At 37.6% G+C, this 20,817-nt stretch overlaps 1 protein-coding gene across 2 annotated transcripts in view; it reads left to right on the top strand.

Moving 5' to 3' along the window:
- Nucleotides 1–20,817, top strand: part of CEP192 (centrosomal protein 192) — a 133,700-nt gene that overhangs the window by 18,732 nt on the left and 94,151 nt on the right. For both annotated transcript variants that reach the window (XM_063597167.1, XM_063597166.1), the window contains 7 exons: nt 2,868–2,920; nt 5,213–5,333; nt 7,074–7,222; nt 8,368–8,503; nt 8,970–9,094; nt 19,608–19,947; nt 20,416–20,553. In XM_063597167.1, the coding sequence (XP_063453237.1) occupies nt 2,868–2,920; nt 5,213–5,333; nt 7,074–7,222; nt 8,368–8,503; nt 8,970–9,094; nt 19,608–19,947; nt 20,416–20,553 (1,062 nt within the window). The remainder of the gene's footprint in view (nt 1–2,867; nt 2,921–5,212; nt 5,334–7,073; nt 7,223–8,367; nt 8,504–8,969; nt 9,095–19,607; nt 19,948–20,415; nt 20,554–20,817) is intronic.

The raw sequence follows: 20,817 nt of genomic DNA, 5'->3' as shown, positions 1-20,817 counted from the left end.
GTCAAGGTGATCATGCCATTGCACTCCAGCCTGGGAGACAGACCCAGACCCTATCTCAAAAATAAATAAATAAATAAAAATATAGGGAAAGTTGTTTAAAAAAATCACAGGCTTCTGCTGTCTGATTCCTCTTAAGTACTCCACATTCACTGTCTTTTATCAAAGAAATCAAAGCTGGAAATTGAAAAGTACATTCTATGCACTTATATAGTGTGGTATTCTGTAACTCCAAACTTGCCTGATTATATGTTGTAAGATTGATGAATGAGTACACATTATATGTTAGAAAAATTTTAAGGGAGGTTTGTATTTCTCTTGATGAAAAATGTTATATATATGAAAGAAAAGAGTGGTATTATCACTCAAATAAGCAATAAAAGAAAAAAATAGATGAATTGGATTTCAGAATTAAAAACTTTTATGCTTCAAAAGACACTATCAAGAAAGGAAAAAGACTGGGCCGGGCACGGTGGCTCACGCCGGTAATCTCAGCACTTCGGGTGGCCAAGGCGGGCGGATCACCTGAGGCTGGGAGTTCAAGACCAGCCTGACCAACATGGAGAAACCCCGTCTCTACTAAAAATACAAAATTAGCCGGGCATGGTGGCACACGCCTTTAATCTCAGCTACGCGGGAGGCTGAGGCAGGAGAATCGCTTGAACCTGGTAGGTGGAGGTTGCGGTGAGCCGAGATCGTGCCATTGCACTCCAGCCTGGGTAATAAGAGCGAAACTCCGTCTCAAAAAGAAAAAAAAGGAAGTTGTACAAATGGCCAGTAAACACATGAAAATATACCCAGTATCATTAGACATCCAGGAAATGCAATTCAAAACCACAATGAGGCTGGGCACAATGGTTCATGCCTGTAATCCCAGCACTTTGGGAGGCCGAGGTGAGTGGATCATTTGAGGTCAGGAGTTCGAGACCAGCCTGGCCAACATGGTGAACCCCTGCCTCTACTAAAACTACAAAAATTAGCTGGGCGTGGTGGCGGGTGCCTGTAGTCCCAGCTACTTGAGGGGCTGAGGTGGGAGAATCACTTGAGCCTGGGAGCTGGAGGTTGCAGTGAGCCGAGATTGCGCCACTGCATTCCAGCCTGGGTGACAGAGAGAGACTCTGTCTCAAAAAAAAAAAAAAAGAAACAATAAAAACAGAACCACAATGAGATGCTGCTTCACACTCACTAGGATAACTGTAATAAAAAAAAAAAGGAAAATAACGTCTTTGTGAGGATATGGAGAAATTGAAATCCTCATACATTATTGGTAGAAATGTAAAGTGGCATAACCACTTTGGAAAGCAGTTTGACAGTTCCTCAAAATGTTAAACATTGTGTTACCATGTGACTCCGCATTTGCACTCCTAGGTATATACCCAAGAGAAAGGAAACCATATGTCCACACAGAAACTTTGTTTTGTTTTGTTTTGTTTTGTTTGAGACAGAGTCTTGCTCTGTCACACCCAGTGCGTGGTGTGATCTTGGCTCAGTGCAGCCTCTGCCTCTTGAGATCCAGTGATTCTCCTGCCTCAGCCTCGCAAGTAGCTGGGATTACAGGCATGCACCACTACACCCAGCTAATTTTTGTATGTTTAGTAGAGACGGGCTACTAAATGTACAAATATTGGCTAGGCTGGTCTCGAACTCCTGACCTCAAGTAATCCATCCACCTGCCTCGGCCTCCCAAAGTGCTGGGATTACAGGCATGAGCCACTGTGTCCGACCTCACAGAAAACCTTGTACATGAATGTTCATAGCAGCATTACTCACAACAGCCAAAAAGTGGAAGCAATTCAGATGTTAATCAACTGATGAATGGACAAAGAAAATGTAGTATGGCCACATGAGTGGAGTATTACTCATCCACAAAAAGGAGCAAAGTACTGATACGTGCTTTAATACAGGTGAGCCTTGAAAACATGCCAAGTGAGAGAAGAAAGACACAGAAGGCCACAAAATGTATGGTTCTGTTTATCCATAGGGAAATCTATAGATACAGAATGGCAAATAACGGAAAGTAAATTATTGGTTGTCAGAGGCTGGAAGGTAGCGGGAATGGGGAGTGATTGCTAATGGGTATAATGTTTCATTTTGGAATAATGAAAATAGTGGTGATGGCTGCACAACCTAGTGAACATACTAAAAGCCACTGAACTGTATACCTTAAAAGAGTGAATTAATGATATATTAATTGTATGTATCAATTAAAAAAACTTCCCATGTACCTACCCATTGGTATAAGATTTTGTCATACTTGCATCATCTCTCCTTTTCACTACTTTTTTCTGATATTTTAAAATTTTTAGATGCCATTTGTGCATATTTCAGTATGCATCTCCAAAAGTGTGGACATTTTCTTACATAACCACGGTGCTATTAACACAGCTAACGAGCTTAGTGATTCTTTTTTTATTATCTGATACAGTTGTTCATATTGATTTGTGTGAATGGGGGTCTGAGAGAGGTTTTGTTATGCTGCAGCACCTTTGTTGCGTCTCGTGTGTCAGTGCCTTGTTGAAATACTCTAGGTCAGTCACACTGTAGTTTGTCCCACTATTTGGGTTTGTCCCTTTGCTTACTCAAGGTGTCATTTCTCTTGTTTCTCTCTCCACATCTCCTTCAAAGCAAAACTTAGCTGTAAAGTCTTGATTAGATACATATTCAAGTTCTTTGGTACAATTTTTTTTATGAATTCCCCGCCCTAACATTTAAAAACATGTAACTGACCTATGATGGATTCATATACATCATTTAAAAGTGCTTTTATTCTATTTCAAGAGAAAAATATTTCTTGCTATTTTTAGGTATCGTTGGGTATTTGGTTGATAAAATAACCTGGTCTCTCAGTTTGTTTTTGTTTTCTTATACAGACTCACCTATTGATTTTCATTTACAGTCATGGATGAATAATAAGGAACCCAAGGTAACCTTTTATATATTTGTTATCATTTTCTGGAGTATTATAGGGCAGTAAAATTTCATATTTCGCATATATAACTGTTAGTTAGATGTCATCTACTTTTTTCTAGTAGAGCTCTAACTTTTCCAGCTTCAGTAAAAATGGGAGTTTCTCTCAAGTAATGAGAAGGTTCAGGGGTAGTGCTGGTGCCTGGGACTGTATTCTTGGGCTTGGTGATGTCAGAGCTGAGTCCATCTGTTTGCTCTGCTTCACTCTGTACAGGCTTCATCTAGAATGTTAGCTCCATGAGGGCAAGCATTTCTTTGCGTGTGTGTGTATGTGTTTCATTGTATCCTGAGTGCCTGAGTGTCTGGAATGGTTCTCGGCCCTTAGTTGTCACTTAATAATTTGTTAAATGATAGAGAAGCTGTCTCATTTGTTGGCAACACAAGCCTATACTCTTAACACTTGTGATCAGAAAAGAGAAAAAAGACAGGTCTAATGAGCTCCCTTGGCTCATATGTCCTCCCCTCTGCAAATCACTGTGCCAAGGGGTGGGTTGGGATGAGCCTGGATCTAATGTCCACTTCTGTGTGTGTGCTTGTGCATGAGTGTGTATACATGCGCAGATAGAGGAATGCAAGTGACAACCCCACTGGACCACCTGAAGTATAAAGGATGAGCTCTTTAAAGGAGAGATGCTGAGAAGATAAACAGTTTATGCCCAACATTACCACCAAACCTGGATTTCAGGCATGCAGTCATGAATTTATGAGACTTACTTACAAAATATAAACTAAACACTGTTAAAACTTATAAAAAGGAGGTACACCTTTTGTAAGAGGTGTAAAGTTTATTTTTATAGAATGAATGCAAAAGGGTCTAAAGTAAGTTATTTCCCTGTGCCAGCGATTGGCAAACCATAGCTTATGGCCTGCATCCAGTCTGCTGGCTGTTTTTGTAAAGTTTTATTGGAATACGGTTGTGCCCATTTGTGTATGTTTTGTTTATGGCTGTTATTTGTGCTACAACAGCAGAATTGAGAAGTTGTGACAGAGATTGTACTGCTCATAAAGCCTGAAGTATTTATTATCTGGCCCTTACACAAAATGTTTGTTGACCCTGCCCTATGCACTCACCCTGTATGTGACCCCTAGTAAGTTTCAAGTGCGAGAGATGCTTTTTAGAGGAAGTTAGGTGTAGTGAAGTTGAAATTAATTAATTTTTGAAATTAATAATATAAGGGACCTTAAAACTGGAAAGCAACAAAAGTATAGAAACATGAGATGCTTGATTAAAAAGAGGAAGAAATGAGAATAGGGGAAAATAAATGTGTTAGAAAACAGACTGAAGGGAGCTGCTACTACGTGTAGGTCTCATCTCATCTGTGGAGCTATGCCACTTTATCAGAATGGAGACATTTTCCAGGGACCAAGCATGGCAGAGTACACAGTGTTCTCAGTAGCCAACATGACCAAAAAGACAGGGATGTTTTACATATTGTGCTTTCCCATACAGATTTTTTCCCAATTTTTATATTATAAAAACTTACAAAGCTCAGAGCTTGTATTGCACAGCTGTTAACATTTGCCATATTTTAAGTGATCATCTATTTTAAATAACAGTAGATTATAGTAGTCCTTGATGCCCCTGGTGCTTAGATATTTGTGAGAATAGCTCAGCACTGTACTCTCTAAATGTAAAATTGGATTAAGATTCCATGTTTCTGTCTTAAAAATCAGTGCGCATTTTCCAATATAATTCCTATGCTGGTGTTATTTACATATATATATGTAATATATATGAAATATAATCACAGAGGGAAATGTTACATTTTCATTCTGGGCCTTGAGTATCATTAAATGGCTGCGTGCCCTTTAGGGTTATATGTTCCGTGGTTGAGGAGCAGAGAAATTGATTTTTCCAATGTAATGGTGCAAACAGTTCCTTAGATACAGGCTGCCGGGTCTAGCTTTGCTGTTATCTTCACTTTCTCGTAAGCCTTGTGTTGCTCAAGTTCAGTTATTTATTTGTGTACTTACTATATTACGAGCCTCTCTGAGCATGTGCACAGTTTGAGGGAAGCCTTAAGTTTTAAGGATGTTCTATTGGGCAGGTCAGGTGAGGGAGGTGGCGTGGGGGAAAGGGAAGTTATTAATACATGTACAATTGCTAGCCCTTTATTGCCTAAGCTGTGATTTACAGATACTGAACACAGTGGAGGTTGAGAACATACTTGGTCCTTTTTGTAGCCTTGTACTATGCTCTTCAGAGCCCTGAATGTGCTTCTCTTACTTGCCATTTTGTTTCTTATAGATTGCTGTGCTTGATGCTGGAAAACATTTTGAAGACAAGACTCTAAAGAGTGACCTAAGCCACACTAGCTTATTAGAAAATGAGAAACTTATGTTACCGACAAACTTGGAAGATTCTTCTGGTACTACAGAGTAACCTGTGTTTCCCTGGTCTTCACCTTGCCACTCCACTTTATTCTTCTTTGTTGCAGTAGTTATGATGCCAACTTTTTGGGTTTTTTGTCCTTACCTTTTCTTCCTACCTGCCAGCACTCAAATGGCTACTTCTATTAAGTGATGGAATTGAAGAATTTATTTCTATATATCTATCCTGATATGATTATACTCATCCTCAGTTTAACATAGTTAGGGTACAAAGTAGTCACCTGGAGGTGCCCTTCGGTATATAGCATTGTGTTTAGAAATTAGGGGAACCATGAATTTTTTTTTTTTTTTTTTTGAGATGGAATCTCGCTTTGTTACCTGGGCTGGAGTGCAGTGGTGTGATCTCGGCTCACCACAACCTCCGCCTCCTGGGTTCAAGTGATTCACCTGCCTCAACCTCCTGAGTAGCTGGGATTACAGGTGCCCACCACCATGTCTGGCTAATTTTTGGATTTTTAGTAGAGACAGGGTTTCACCATGTTGGCCAGGCTGGTCTGGAACTCCTGACTTAAAGTGATCTGCCCACCTCGGCCTCCCAAAGTGTTGGGATTACAGGCGTGAGCCATCGCGCCTGGCCGGAACCATGAAATATTTGGCCTCTGCTCTCGGACACCTTAGTCAGGTGCAGAGAAGAGATGCAGAGCCAATTGTCAGATTGGTTTTCATAAACCCAACAGGCCCCAAATGTGCCTGGGAATTATAGGGGGTGAGAAATTAACTCCGATTGAGGCAGGTACTGAAGCTTTCTAGAAAAAGGATAGAGCCTGTGCCAGGCCTTAGATATGGGAGGAGGAGGAGGACATGTCAGGAAGCAGGAACAGCATCAGCAAAGGCCCTGCTGTAAGCACGTGGGTTGTGTTTTGGGAAACAGCCAGGGGTTTTGTGTGGCAAGTTTACAGCACCTATAGGAGGCCACATTGGTAAATAAGCCCAGAAAAGTAGACTGGGGCCACATTATGCATGACTTTGAAAGCCAGGCTGATGAGCGGAGTGAGCATCACATCCATGGAGAGCAGGTTTTGCTATCAAAGGAGTTTTCAGACTTTTTTGGATTTTGGAATAGTGGATAAATAATCATTGACCTGAATGTATCCAATCTTTGATTGCTTTAGTATGCTGGATTCTTGTAGACAGAATTGCTAAAACATAGGTGATGAGTGTTGTTGAGACTCTTAATGTTGATTGCAAAATTGACCTCTAAAGTGACATTGCCAACTTAGAAGACCATGACTGACAGAGGGGTCATGTTTTATTTTGTGCTTGCTGAGCTGGGTGTTACAGTGTTGAAAACCCCTGCAGTGGCCTTTCTCCTTCCCTCCCTCCTCCCTCCTTCCTCCCTTTCTTTCTTTTACTTCTCCTGTGATAGGCTCATCTATACTTTTTTGAAAGAGGTAACCATTTGCCACACCATTTTCTGGAAAGTCTGCTTTCTTCTCATTGATGTTGTGATGCCACATTTATTGTATCCTGACTTTTGATAACATGCCAGGGTCTGTTTCTGTCCTGTCTTCTCAAAGAGGTTAAATATTTATCTTGTATTAAAATGTTCATAATGGCTTATAATTGACTGAAGTTACAATAGTTTTCTCATGTCAAAAAAAAAACACCAAAATCTTAGTCCATTGACTCATTTATGTCTTATCGGCCTTTTTAATTACAAATTATTGCTTAGTCACTACTTTAAAGCATGTCCTATTTTTTCTTGATTTTATCAATAGATGATGATATTGATGATGAAATGTTTTATGATGATCATTTGGAGGCTTATTTTGAACAACTGGCAATTCCAGGAATGATATATGAAGACCTAGAAGGACCAGAACCTCCAGAAAAAGGTTTTAAGTTACCTACAAATGGTCTTAGACAGGTGTGTTCCAGTCTTTATGATTTTTCAGAAATTTGACATTAGAAAATTACTATTGGTCTCCTTGGATGTTCACATGAAATGTAAGCCTTTGGACTTTGGACTTTTCTTTGGACTCTGTGTTTCCGAGGTATGAATTGATAAGAAATGCCTACCCTTTCTTCCTTCTTGGTACCTTTCCCTCACCTACAGAAAATTAAAGGAGTAACACAATGGACATCTACACCCTCTTCCTCCAGTTAACCAATTGCTAAAGTTTGCCACCTTTGCATTTTCTTTCCCTCTCCATAAATACTTTCTTCTCTGAATCATTTGAAAGTAAGTCACAGAGAGTATGACATTTCACTCAAATACTTCAGCATTTATCTTTTGTAGATAAGGACATTTTCCTGCATAACCACAATTCTGTTACCTAACTTTGATATAATAATTTAAATTACTGTACAGTCCATGTTCACATTTACCCAATAATCCCCAGCATATCCTTTATTCTTACTATTTTTTATCTACAATTTAATCAAAGATTAACCTTGCCTTTGGTTGTCCTGTCTCTTTATTCTCTTTTAATTTGGAGTAGTTCTTTCATGACGTGATCTATTTTGTAAAATCTAGGCCCTTTGTTTTGTAGAGTGAACTGTAATCTAGTCAGGAGGGAAAAATAACCATAATCTGTTTTCCCTCCTGACTAGATTAGATTAAACGTTTTGGCAAGAATACAGATTAAACAGTTTCTCATGAGTGGATTCATAGTAAACCAGGCAGTGTTGTGTACTTCTCATTGCCCTACACCGGGAGACGTTTATCTCTCCCACAATTGGTGATACTGTTTTTGATAATTTTGGCTAAGGTGATGTCAGCTGGATGTCTCCTTGTGAAGGTAGCTTTTCCCCTTCGTTATTAATAAGTCATCTGTGGGATGAGATATCAGCCCTTTGATCATCTTATTCCCTGGCAACTCTTCACTGCTGGTTTCAGTGTCCTTGCCGCTGACTCTTGGAAATATTGATTACTCTCGTGGTGACAATGGCGATTTTTCTAATTCCTTCTACACTTATTTTCTGGCATCCTTCAGTAAAGCCACATTTTCTCCCTCAAAATATTTCATTTTAATTTAAAAGATTAATACAGCTAAGATATTCTTTCAACAGGCAAATGAAAACGGTAGCTTAAACTGCAAGTTTCAATCAGAAAATAACAGCTCTCTGATTTCCCTCGACTCACACTCTTCTGAAACAACTCACAAAGAGTCTGAGGAAAGCCAAGTTATTTATCTACCTGGGACTAGTAAGTATAGAAATATGATTCTTTTGTTCTTAAGTTCTAGTTTTGACTTTACTTTTTTTAAAAAAAAAATATTTCTCTGGTATGATTTAGCATATATTAACTCTTCTAGTCCCTCAGGTCTTTAGACAGTCTAAAACTTTTCAAAAGAGCTTTTAATAATAGCTGAGTAAATTAGTGTTACTAGAAATACCATAGTATATATTTCTTGGATTGAATATTACAAATAATTGTATTCTATCCAGACATTGATAATTAAATATGAATTCTTTGGGTATGGTAGCAGTTTATCATGTTTATTATTGCCTCTTACTGTTGCTTATTTTCTCTCTACGAAAATGGCTAAATTTGTCATAGGAGTGCTAAGTATTAGGGTTACATAAAATAATTTGACTGGCAAGAATCAGTTATTATGTTAGATTACTCAGATTTGATGTGGCTCCGTTAACATTTTTCTTTATTTTTTCAGGTAATTCTATAGGTACTGGAGATAGTAGAAGGCACACAGATGGTATGTTACCATTTTCCTCTGGTACTTGGGGAACTGAGAAAGAAATAGAAAATTTGAAGGGTATTGTTCCAGATCTTAACAGCGTAAGTTATGCATTTTTCTTAGATTTCCTATAAAAAAAGGAATAAAGGGTCTTTTGTGTTTATATGATATCAGTTTTTTTCAAAGAAACAGTAACTGTTGACTTCTGAAAAATACAGAAAAAGTAAAGAACTCACTACTGATAATTTTTCGATATATTTATAAGTATCTTTCATACAATTATATACATTTTCTTGCATTTAAATATTTATTGACTTGCATTTAGATTAGTCATTTGGAAAGTTCTTTAGCCCAGTGTCCAGTCATTACATGAAAAAGCAAACGGATCTTTTACCTTGCTCAAACATGTTTGTTTTTCATTGTTTCAGTTTTTTCTGTTTGTTAATAGTACCCCGTTTCTCCTGTGCCTGAAGCTTGGTAGTCATTTCTGACTCATACCTATTCATTATGCCCTTTTTAAATAGTGTTATTATAGTTTTAGAAACTGTGATTTGAATTTTGCATGTAGGTTAATTTTTTCTCACTTAGACCCACTTGTCCAGTATTGATTAAAATAATGCTGGCTTTTTTGCTTTATTCTGTGCATCTCTATTTTGTACATGTTAAATATATTTTTAATTTAAATTTTAACTTGTAAAATACATATAACATAAAATTTACTATCTTAATCTTTTTTTTTTTTTTCTTTTTGAGACAGTCTCACTCTGTCACCCAGGCTGGAGTGCAGTGGCGTGATCTCAGCTCACTGCAACTTCTGCCTCCCAGGTTCAAGCAATTCTCCTGTCTCAGCCTCCCAAGTAGCTGGGATTACAGGCGCACATCACCACCTGGTTAATTTTTGTATTTTTAGTAGAGATGGAGTTTCACCATGTTTGTCAGGCAGGTCTCAAACTCCTGGCCTCAAGTGATCTGCCCACCTTGACTTCCCAAATTGCTGGGATTACAGGAGTGAGCCACCACACCCAGCTACTATCTTAATCATTTTTAAGTGTACAGTTCAATAATGTTAAGTACATTTACATTGTGCAGCCAATCTTCAGGACTCTTCATCTTGTAAAACAAACTCTACCCATTAAACAACAAACCTCAGTTCCCTCCTGCCTTCCAACTCATGGCAGCTACCGTTCTACTTTCTGTCTCTATGAATTTGCCCACTCTGGGTAACCTCATATAAGTGAAATCATACAATATTTGGCTTTCTGTGTCTGGCTTATTTTATTAAGCATGATGTTTTCAAGGTCTGTTCATGTCGTAGCATATATCAACATTTCATTTTTTCTTATGGCCGAATAATGTTCTATTATATATACCACATTTTATTTATCCCCTCATCCTTCTGTGGACACTTGGGTGTTTCTGTCTTTTGGCTTTTGAGTGTAATGCTGCTGTGAACATCAGTATACAAATACCTGTTCGAGTCCTAGCTTTCAGTTTGTTTGGATATATATGTAGGAGTGAAATTGTTGGGTCATATGGTAATTCTGTGTTTAATGTTTTGAGGAACTGCCATAGTGTTTTTCACAGCAGCTGCACCAGTTTACATCCACCAACAAAACACTAGGATTCCAATTTTTCCGCATCCTATTTAACACTCTTTACTTTTTTTCCCTTTTTAAATTATAGTTATCCTAATGAGTATGAAGTAGTATCTCATTGTGGTTTTGATTTGCATTTCCCTGATGACAGTGATATTGAACATCTTTTTATGTGCTTCTTTTCATGTATGTCTTCCTTGGGGAAATGTTCATTTAAGGCCTTTGCCCACTTTTTAATTGAGTTTTTTTGTTATTGTTGAATTGTAGAGTTCTTTATGTCATCTGGATATTAAGTCCTTACCAAATGTATGAATTGCAAATTTTCCTCCCATTCTGTAGGTTGTCTTTTACTTTCTTGATATTGTCCTTTCATGTGCAAAAATTTTAAATTATGATGTAGTGTGATCTATTTTTATATTGCTACCTGTGCTTTTGTTGTTATAGCTATGAAATTGTTGTCAAATGCAATGTCATGAAGATTTTCCTGTTTTATTCTAAGAGTTTTATAGAGTTAGCTCTTACATTTAGATTGTTAATCTGTGACTTTGTGAAAGAAAAAGAAAAAAGGGAAAAAGAAAACGATTGTTGATTTGTTTCGAGTTTATTTTTATATATAGTGTTAGGTAAGGGTCTAACTAACATCATTCTTTTGCATGTGGATATTAAATTTTCTCAGCACCATTTATTAAAAAGGCTGTTCTTTCTCCATTGAATGGTCTTGGCACTTTTGTCAGAAATCAATTTATCATGTATGTGAGGGTTTATTTCTGGCTTCTCTAGCCCATTGGTCTATTTGTCTGTCTTTTTGACAGTACCACACTGCTTTAATCACTATATCTTTGTAGGACGTTGGGAAGTGTTAGTCCTTCATCCTTCAACTTAATTCTTCTTTTTCAAGATTTTTTTGGCTGAGGCCCTTTGCAGTTCCATATGAATTTGAAGATCAGCTTTTCCATTTCTTTAGAAAAGGCTGTTGAAATTTTGAGAGGGATTTTGTTGAATCTACAGGTCACTTTGGGTAGTATTGATACCTTTGCAGTGTTAAGTCTTCATATTCATGAAGACACAGGATGTCTGTCCGTTTAGGTCTTTAGGTCTTCTTTCTTTAAACAGTGTTTTGTAGCTTTCAGTATGTCTTTCACTTCCTTGATTAGATTTATTCCCAAGTACTTTCGTCTTTTAGATGCTATTGTAAATGGAATTGCTTTCTTAATTTACATTTTGGATTGTTTATTGCTGGTGTTTAGAAACATCTGATTTTTGTGTGCTGATCTTGTACCTTCTAGATTTTTCTCCATTGTTATCTTCTAGGAGTTTTATAGTTTTGCATTTTACATTTAGGTCTGTCATCCATTTTCAGTTAATTTTTGTGAAAGGTGTAATGTCTTTTCTGAGATTCATTTTTTTGCATATAAATATCCAATTGTTCCAGCACCATTTGTGAAAAGACTATCTTTGCTTCATCGTGTTGCCATTGTTCCTTTGTCAAAGATTAGTTTGACTATAGTTATGTGGGTCAGTTTTTAGAATCTCTATTCTGCTGATCTGTTTGTCTGTTCTTTCACCAATACATCACTGTCTTGATTACTGCAGCTTTATTAAGTAATGAAATTGGACAGTGTCTTCTCACTTTATTCTTATTTTTCAAGATTGAGTTGGTTATTCTGGGTCTTTTGCCTCTTTGTGTAAACTTTATTTTTTTTTTTAATTTTTCTTTTTATTGTTTGAGACGGAGTCTCTCTCTGTCACCCAGGCTGGAGTGCAGTAGCATGATTTTGGCTCACTGCAACCTCCACCTTCTGGGTTCAAGCGATCCTTTCTCCTCAGCCTGCCAGGTAGCTGGGATTACAAGTGTACGCCACCATGCCCAGCTAATTTTTGTATTTTTAGTAGAGATGAGGTTTCACCATGTTGGCCAGACTGGTCTCAAACTTCTGATTTCAAACGATCCACCCGCCTCTGCCTCCCAAAGTGCTGGGATTACAGGCATGAGCCACCATGCCCAGCCTGTGTAATCTTTAGAATCAGTTTGTCAGTATCCAAATTCAGAACTTGGCTGGGATTTTGATTGGTATTAAATTGAATGTATAGGTGAAGTTGGGAAGAACTGACATTTTGACAGTGTTGAGTCTTCCTATCCATGAACATTGAATATCTCTCTATTTATTTGGTTTTCTTTTATTTCTTTCTCAGAGTTTTGTAGTTTTTTAGCACATAGATGTTATATATATTTTGTTAGATTTATACCTAACTTATTTCATATGTGGGGGTGTTAATGTAGATAGTATTGTTTTAAAGTTCAAATTCTACTTGTTCTTTGCTAGTGTATAGGAAAGCAGTTAACTTTTATATAATAAACATGTATGCTGTCATCTTTTATTAGTTCCAGGAATTTTTTTGTCAGTTCTTTTGGATTTTCTGCATAGATAATCATGTCATCTACAAACAAAGACAGTTTTTATTTCTTCCCAATCTGTATACATTTTATTTCCTTTTCTTGTCTTATTGCATTAGATAGGACTTAAAGACAGTTTTTATTTCCTCCCAATCTATATACACTTTATTTCCTTTTCGTGTCTTAATTGCATTAGCTAGGACTTATAGTATGATGTTGAAAAGTAATGGTGAGAGGAGACATCTTTGCCTTATTTCTGATCTTAGTGGAAAGGCTTCTAGCTTCTTACTATTAAGTATGATGCTAGCTATAGGTTTTTTTTAAGGTTTTTAAACTTATTTTATTTTTATCAAGTTGAGAATGTTTCTCTCTCTAGTTTACTGGGAATTTTTATCATGAATGGGTGTTAGATTTTTGTCAATTTTTTTTTTTTTTTTGCAGCTATTGATATGATCACATGATTTTGTTTTTTTTGTAGTCTGTAAATTGATTTTTGATTGTTGAACCAGGCTTGCATACCTGGGATCTCCTTGGTTATGATGTATAATTCTTTTTATATAATATTTGATTTGATTTTCTAATATTTTGTAGAGGAGCTTTGAATCTGTGTTTATGGGAGAAATTGGTCAGTAGTTTTATTTTTTTGTGATGTCTTTAGTTTGAGTATTAGGTTGATGCTGACTCCATAGAATCTGTTAGTAAGTATTCCCTCTGCTATTTTCTGAAAAAGGTTGTAGAGAATTAGTATAATGTTTTCCTTAATTGTTTGGTGGAATTCACTGTTGAACCTATCTGGGCATGGTGCATTCTATTTTGGAAGGTTATTCATTATTGCCTTAATTTCTTTATCAGATAGGGGCCTACTCAAATTGTATATCTATTTCGTGAGTTTTTTTCTGGTAAGAAGAATGTGTATTCTGCAGTTTTTGGGTGAAGTATTCCATAGATGTCCATTATATCTAGTTGATTGTTAGTGTTGAGTTCAACTGTGTTGTTATTGAATTTCTTCTCGCTGGATCTGTTTCTGATAGAGGAGTGTTGAGGTCACCAGTTATGATAGTTGGTTCATCTATTTCTCTTTGTAGTTCTATTAGTTTTTACTACCTGTATTTTGATGCTCTCTTGTAAGGTGTATACACGTTAAGGATGGTCATGTCTTCCTAGAGAATTGATTCCTCTATATCATTATGTAGTACCCTGCCTTATCTCTGATAACTTTCCCTACTTTGAAGTCTGCTCTGTCTGAAAGTAATATAGCTATTCCTGCTTTCTTTTGATTAGTGTTTTAATGGTATATCTTTCTCCATCCATTTACTTTTAATCTACATGTTGGTTTCTTGTAGACGTCATATACTTAGGTCTTGTTTTTTGATTCTCCTCTGAAAATCTCTTTCAGTTGGTGTGTTTGTTTGTTTATTTATTTATTTATTTTTTGAGGTGGAGTCTTGCTGTGTTGCCAGGCTGGAATGCAGTGGTGCAATCTCGGCTCACTGCAACCTCTGACTCCCTGGTTCAATTGATTCTCCTGCCCCAGCCTCCCGAGTAGCTAGAATTACAGGCATGCACCACCACGCCCAGCTAATTTTTGTATTTTTAGTGGAGACGGGGTTTCACCATGTTGGCCAGGATGGTCTTGATCTCCTGATCTCATGATCCACCCGCCTTGGCCTCCCAAAGTGCTGGGATTACAGGCATGAGCCACCGTGCCTGGCCTATTTATTTTTATTCATTTATTTTTTTGAGACCGAGTCTCGCTCTGTTGCCCAGGCTCTAGTGCAGTGGTGCGATCTCAGCTATCTGCGACCTCCACCTCCTGAGTTCAAGCAATTCTCCTGCCTCAGCCTCCCAAGTAGCTGGGATTACAATTGTGCGCCACCCCACCTGGCTAATTTTTTTGTATTTTTAGTAGAGATGGAGTTTCACCACATTGGCCAGGCTGGTCTCGAACTCCTGACCTCAAGTGATCCACCCGCCTTGGCCTCCCAAAGTGCTGGAATTACAGGCGTGACCCACCGCACCCAGCCAGTTGGTGTATTTAGACCATTGACTTTGAAAGTGATTAATTGATATAGTTGGATTAATGTCTGCCATGTTGTTCTTGTTTTTTTCCCCTATTTTTTTCTTTCAGTCTTATTCTTCTCTTTGTGGTTTTATTTTAAGAATATTATTATTATTATTATCACTATTTTGAGACAGGGTCTCTATGTTGCCCAGAATGGAGTGCAGTGGCAGGATTATAGCTCACTACAGCCTCGAACTGCTAAGCTCAAGAGATCCTCCTGCCTCAGCCTTCTGAGTAGTTGGGACAACAGGCACATGTCACTACACCTGGCTAACTTTTAAATTCTTTGTAGAGCTAGGGTCTTGCTATGTTGCCCAGTCTGGTCTTGAGCTCCTGGCCTCAAGTGATTCTCCCACCTTGGCCTCCTGAAGTGCTGGGATTACAGGGGCCAGCCACTGTGCCTGGTCTCTTTGTGGTCTTAATTCAGCATTTTATATGATTCCATTTTCTCTTCGTTAGCATATCAGATATAATTCTTTTTTGTCCCACTTTTTTTAGTGGTTGCTCTAGAGTTTGCAGTATATATTTAAAATTAATCCATATTCACTTTCAGATAACATTATACTGCTTAACAGGTAGTTTGAGTAATGATAATAACAAAATATTCCTAATTCCTCCCTCCCATTCCTTGTATCATTGCTATCATTCATTTCACTTACATATAAGTATATATAAGCATATATGTGTGTCTGTATATAGACACACACCCTCACCTATGTATGCTCATACATACACGTAAGCATACATAATTGAATACATTGTTGCCATTATTTTTCTGAACAATTGTTATTAGACCAGTTAAAAATTTGAAAAATAAAATGTTTGTTTTACCTTTACTTATTCTGTCTTTGATGCTCTTCCTTTCTTTGTAGATTTAAGATTCTGACCTATATATTTTTCTTCTCTCAAAATAACTTTTTAAAAAATTTCTTGCAAGGCAGGTCTGCTGGCAACAAATGCCTTCAATTTTTGCTTGTCTGAGAAAGTATTTCCCTTTCATGTTTGAAGGATAATTTCTCAGGGTACAGAATTAGAAATTGATGGTTTCTTTCTTTCAACTCTTTAAAGTAGTTTACTTCACTGCCTTCTTGCTTGGCATGGTTTCTGAGGAGATGCCAAATGTCGCTCTTTGTTCTCTGTGAGTAAGGTGATTTTTTTCCTCTCTGGTTTCTTTAGGATTTTTTCTTTATCTTTGATTTTCTGTAGTTTGAAATGATATGCTTAGGTGAAGTATTGGTTTTGGTTTTTATTTATTTTTTTCCAAGTACAGCCCTATTGCAGTATGCCTTTATCTTGTTTGGAGTTCTGTGAGCTTCCCGGTATGTGGCTTGTTGTCTGAATTAGTTTGGGGAAATTCTCAGTCATTATTGTTGCAAATATTCTGTTGCTTTCTGTTTGTCTTCTCTTTTTGATGTCTCTGTTATGCGTATGTTATACATTTTGTAGTTGTCCTGCAGTTTTTTGAGATTGTTTTTTTCATTCATTGTTGTCTTTGCATTCAGTTTTAGAAGTCCATTGGCATATCCTGGAGCTCAGAGTATCTTTCCTGTGCTGTGTCCAGTCTACCAATGAGCCCAGCATAGACATTCCTCACGTGTTACAGTTTTTGACCTCTGGCATTTCTTTCTGATTCTTTCTCATAAGTTCCATTTCTCTGTTTACATTGCCACTCTGTTCTTTCATGTTGTCTGCTGTATCCATTAGAGCCCTTAGAATATTCATCATAATTGTTTTTGATTTCTGGCCTGAGTATACCAACATCCCTGCCATATCTGGTTCTGCTGGTTCTGATGCTTGCCTTGTCTCTTCAAACTGTTTTTTTTTGCCTTTTAGTATGCCTTTTAATTTTTTCTTGTTAGCTGGACGTGATGTACCAAGTAAAAGAACTACTGTAAATAGGCCTTTCATTATGTTGTGGTAAGGTGTTGGGGAGGGAAAGCATTCCATAATGCTGTGATTCAGTCTCAGTCTTTAAGTGAGCCTGTGTCTTTAGACTGTGCACTCCACAAGTGTTTCTCAGTTTTTTCCTCCCCTTAGGATGGACAGGGTGGCTAGAGGGAGCTGGAGTTGGGTATTTAACTTTCCCCAGGCTACTTAGGCTCAGATAAAACCCCAGCAGGTTAGCTTTTCTTGAGGTTTGTTCTTGTTTTTTCTAAGAACAAAGTGCCCTGTTATATTTCAAAATTACCCCTTTCTCCTCCCCATAGTGGAAGCCCAAGGGGATTTTTCTCCATTATTTGCTGTGAGAACTTGGTTGTGCTGCAAGTAAAACTCACAAAAGCATGGGGCCCACCTATGACTGGATCCTCTGGAGTTTTTAACTCTCAGACTTTTCCACACTGAGCCTGCAGCAATTCACCAGTTACATGTCAGGTATTCCTTCTCTGCTGGTTACTGTGGAGGTTTCTGCTTGGGAGTATATCCCCTGGTATGTTAGGATTCTCTGTATTTGCCTGTCTCTCCAGTTTTAGAGGCCCCAGTTTATCCTGTTACCTTCTCTTAGGGATCTAAGAAGAGTTGTTGATTTGTCAGTTTGTTCATCTTTTTACTTGTTGTCGGGATGGAGTGGCGACTTCCAAGCCCTTTATACTCAGAACTGGAAGCTAGAAGTTGTAACTGCCTTCTTTATTCAAGATTAAGTTGCTTTACGGATGAGACAGCCAGTTTTCCACATTATGTTTCTTTTTAATCTTTGCAAGTGTTGTATATGAAAAGCAGTTATCTCGTTTTATTTGACATTTTTTTTTTCTATTGGGGTATTTGTATTTTAACTTAATTTTGTAAGGTTTTTATGTTATGGAAATATATTGATCTTTATATATTTTAGGCTTTAATGTGTGTATGAGCTTCCTAGGTTGCCAGAGCAAATTACCACAGGCATGCCTAAAACAACAGAAATTTATTTCCTCACAGTTATGGAGGCCAAAAGTCTGAAATCAAGGTGTTAGCAGGGTGATTCTCCCTCCTAAGGCTCTTAGAGGAGAATCCTTCCTGGTTCTCCCGGCTTCTGCTGGCTCCTGGTGTTCCTTGGCTTGTAGCAGCAGCACTCACATCTCTCTCTGTGTGTTCACGTGGCCTTGTCCTCTGTGTCTTTGTCTAAAATTTTCTTCTCTTGTCTGTGATACAGACATTGGTCATTGTGATTAGGGTCCCTAAATCCAGGATGGTCTTATCTCAAGATCCTTAAGTTAATTACATCCGTAAAGACCTTGTTTCAGAATAATATCGCAACTTATAGTTACCAGGCTTAGGACTTGGATATATCTTTTTGAGGGGAAACAATTCAAGACATCAGAGTGTTACACTTAGAAGATGTTATCCACTGAAGAATATAAGACAATCATCTGTATTTTTTCCTAGTACTCTTATATCTAAATCTTTAAGTCATCTGGAATTTATTTTGATGTTTGTTTATTTATTTTATTTATTTATTTTTGAGACGAAGTCTCACTCTTGTCCCCCAGGCTGGAGTGCAATGGCGGGTTCTTGGCTCACTGCAACCTCCGCCTCCCAGGTTCAAGTGATTCTCTTGCCTCAGCCTCCCGAGTAGCTGGGATTACAGGTGCCCGCCACCACGCCCGGCTAATTTTTGTATTTTTAGTAGAGATGGGGTTTCCCCATGTTGGCCAGGCTGGTCTCGAACCCCTGACCTCAGGTGATCCGTCCGCCTCGGCCTCCCAAAGTGCTGGGATTACAGGTGTGAGCTACCGCGCCTGGCCTTGATGTTTATTTTTATATAATAATGTTGGCAAAGCACCCAGTTAATAAATGGTGGCACTAGGATTTGAACCTATGTCTTTCTTATTCGAAAGTTATCATTTATTTAGAACGACCTCCTTTTAGTGTTGTAACTTTCAGAAACTGTGCCTTACCAGGTTGTTCTTATTGCTTGTCTTACTATAGCAGAAAGGACTGCTGTTAATAAGTTTCATTGGCATGTGATACCATGGTGGCAGCCAAATGTCCACGAACAGTACTGAAGACACTTGAGCCCCTTTTCAGCAGTTGTTATTTTAGGAAGGAATAAGAAGTGCCACTTGGAAAAATGTTTTGGAGAGCATAGTTTGAAGGCACTGGATTAATTTGCTGTGTCTGATACAAATTTTACTGGACTGGCCAGGGCCATTTGTAGTATAAACTGCCTTATTCCTATTAAAAGATATTAATATCTAGGGCTGTTTATCCATATTAATTTTATGAGGCTAGTCACACTAATAGGCTTACCACGTTTGTGGAGACTTTTATTGGTAATGATAAAAGTTGGGCTGACAACATTTCTATCATCCTGTAATGTAATGCACACATAGAGCCCACTTTTGGTATGTAAATCTCTTGATGTGTTTCCTATGACCACATCACAAAGTCTGGTTTTGGTAAGTTGCTTATCATTGGTTCATATATTCACATATAGTCTAGAATACAGCGAATACTGTGTGTTCTCTTCTTTCATATAATAAACATTTTATATCAACTATATAATTTTTCCCATAAATTTTAAAATAAGTTATAAAAAACAAGACTTACTGTTGCTCTGTTTAAAAATTTGATTTTTTGTTTTAAAGGAATGTGCAAGTAAAGATGTTCTGGTGAAGACCCTCAGGGCTATTGATGTGAAACTTAACTCTGATAATTTTCATGATGCAAATGCCAATAGAGGTGGTTTTGACCTGACTGACCCTGTAAAACAGGGGGCAGAGTGTCCTCATCAAAATAAGACAGTTTTGCACATGGATGGATGTTTAGACACTGAGACTCCTACGGTGTCCATTCAAGAAAATGTGGATGTAGCCTCTTTGAAGCCCATTAGTGACAGTGGAATTAATTTCACTGATGCCATTTGGTCACCAACTTGTGAAAGGCGAACATGTGAATGTCACGAGTCCATCGAAAAGAATAAAGACAGTAAGTGGACTTTTTAAAAAATAGAGTGAAAGAAATAGATGTTCGTACATTTTGAATAGGACATATTTTCATGTGAAATGTGCCAGTCTTTCCTGTTGAAATATTTTAGTGTTTTATAGTTTAAACAAAATTTTAAATCTACTTGTACAGGGAGGATTGCTCAGAAATGTATCTTTTCTCACAGATCTAGTGAAAATGTACCTTTCTAGCTAACTCTTAGCATTCTTTCTTTATTCCTCATTCTCCATTATAGACTTTTTTGTGAGTAAGCCTGGCTTGCTTTCTATCAAAGAGATACTTTTCTTTTGGGGAAATGGGTTTTCCTTTTTCTAACTAGCTTTGGCAAACTTCAGTACTGTTGATAACTAAGGTAGTCATCTAAATTAAAAAAAAATTGAGAATGTTTTGTCATTTTAGTTGTTACATGTGTCATTTGATATTTTGGGAATTTTATTTTTTTTGAAACAGATCTCCCACAGAGTGTGGTCTATCAAAATGAAGAGGGTAGGTGGGTCACAGACCTTGCCTATTACACATCTTTTAATAGCAAACAAAATTTAAATATGTCTCTAAGTGATGAGATGAATGAAGACTTCAGATCTGGTTGTAAGTATATGGATAAACATTTATTATAACATTTTCACTGTTTCTGATCTTTCTAAGATTACTGTGTATATGTTGGTCAGCCACATCAGATCCCTTCTGGACTATCACTGTATTCTGGAAGCACTTCACTTGTTTTTATAGGACCCAAGGTTTTAGTTAGCCAGTCTTAATCATTGTAGAATGAGCCAAGCCATTTCCTTAAGCAAAGCCAATGAGTGAGAATAGCATTCGTATACTACCGTGTAGACCCCATAGTATTGCAGG

Source organism: Pan paniscus, chromosome 17 (assembly GCF_029289425.2).
Source record: "Pan paniscus chromosome 17, NHGRI_mPanPan1-v2.0_pri, whole genome shotgun sequence".
NCBI lineage: Eukaryota > Metazoa > Chordata > Mammalia > Primates > Hominidae > Pan > Pan paniscus.
This window is presented reverse-complemented; position numbering and strand designations above follow the sequence as displayed.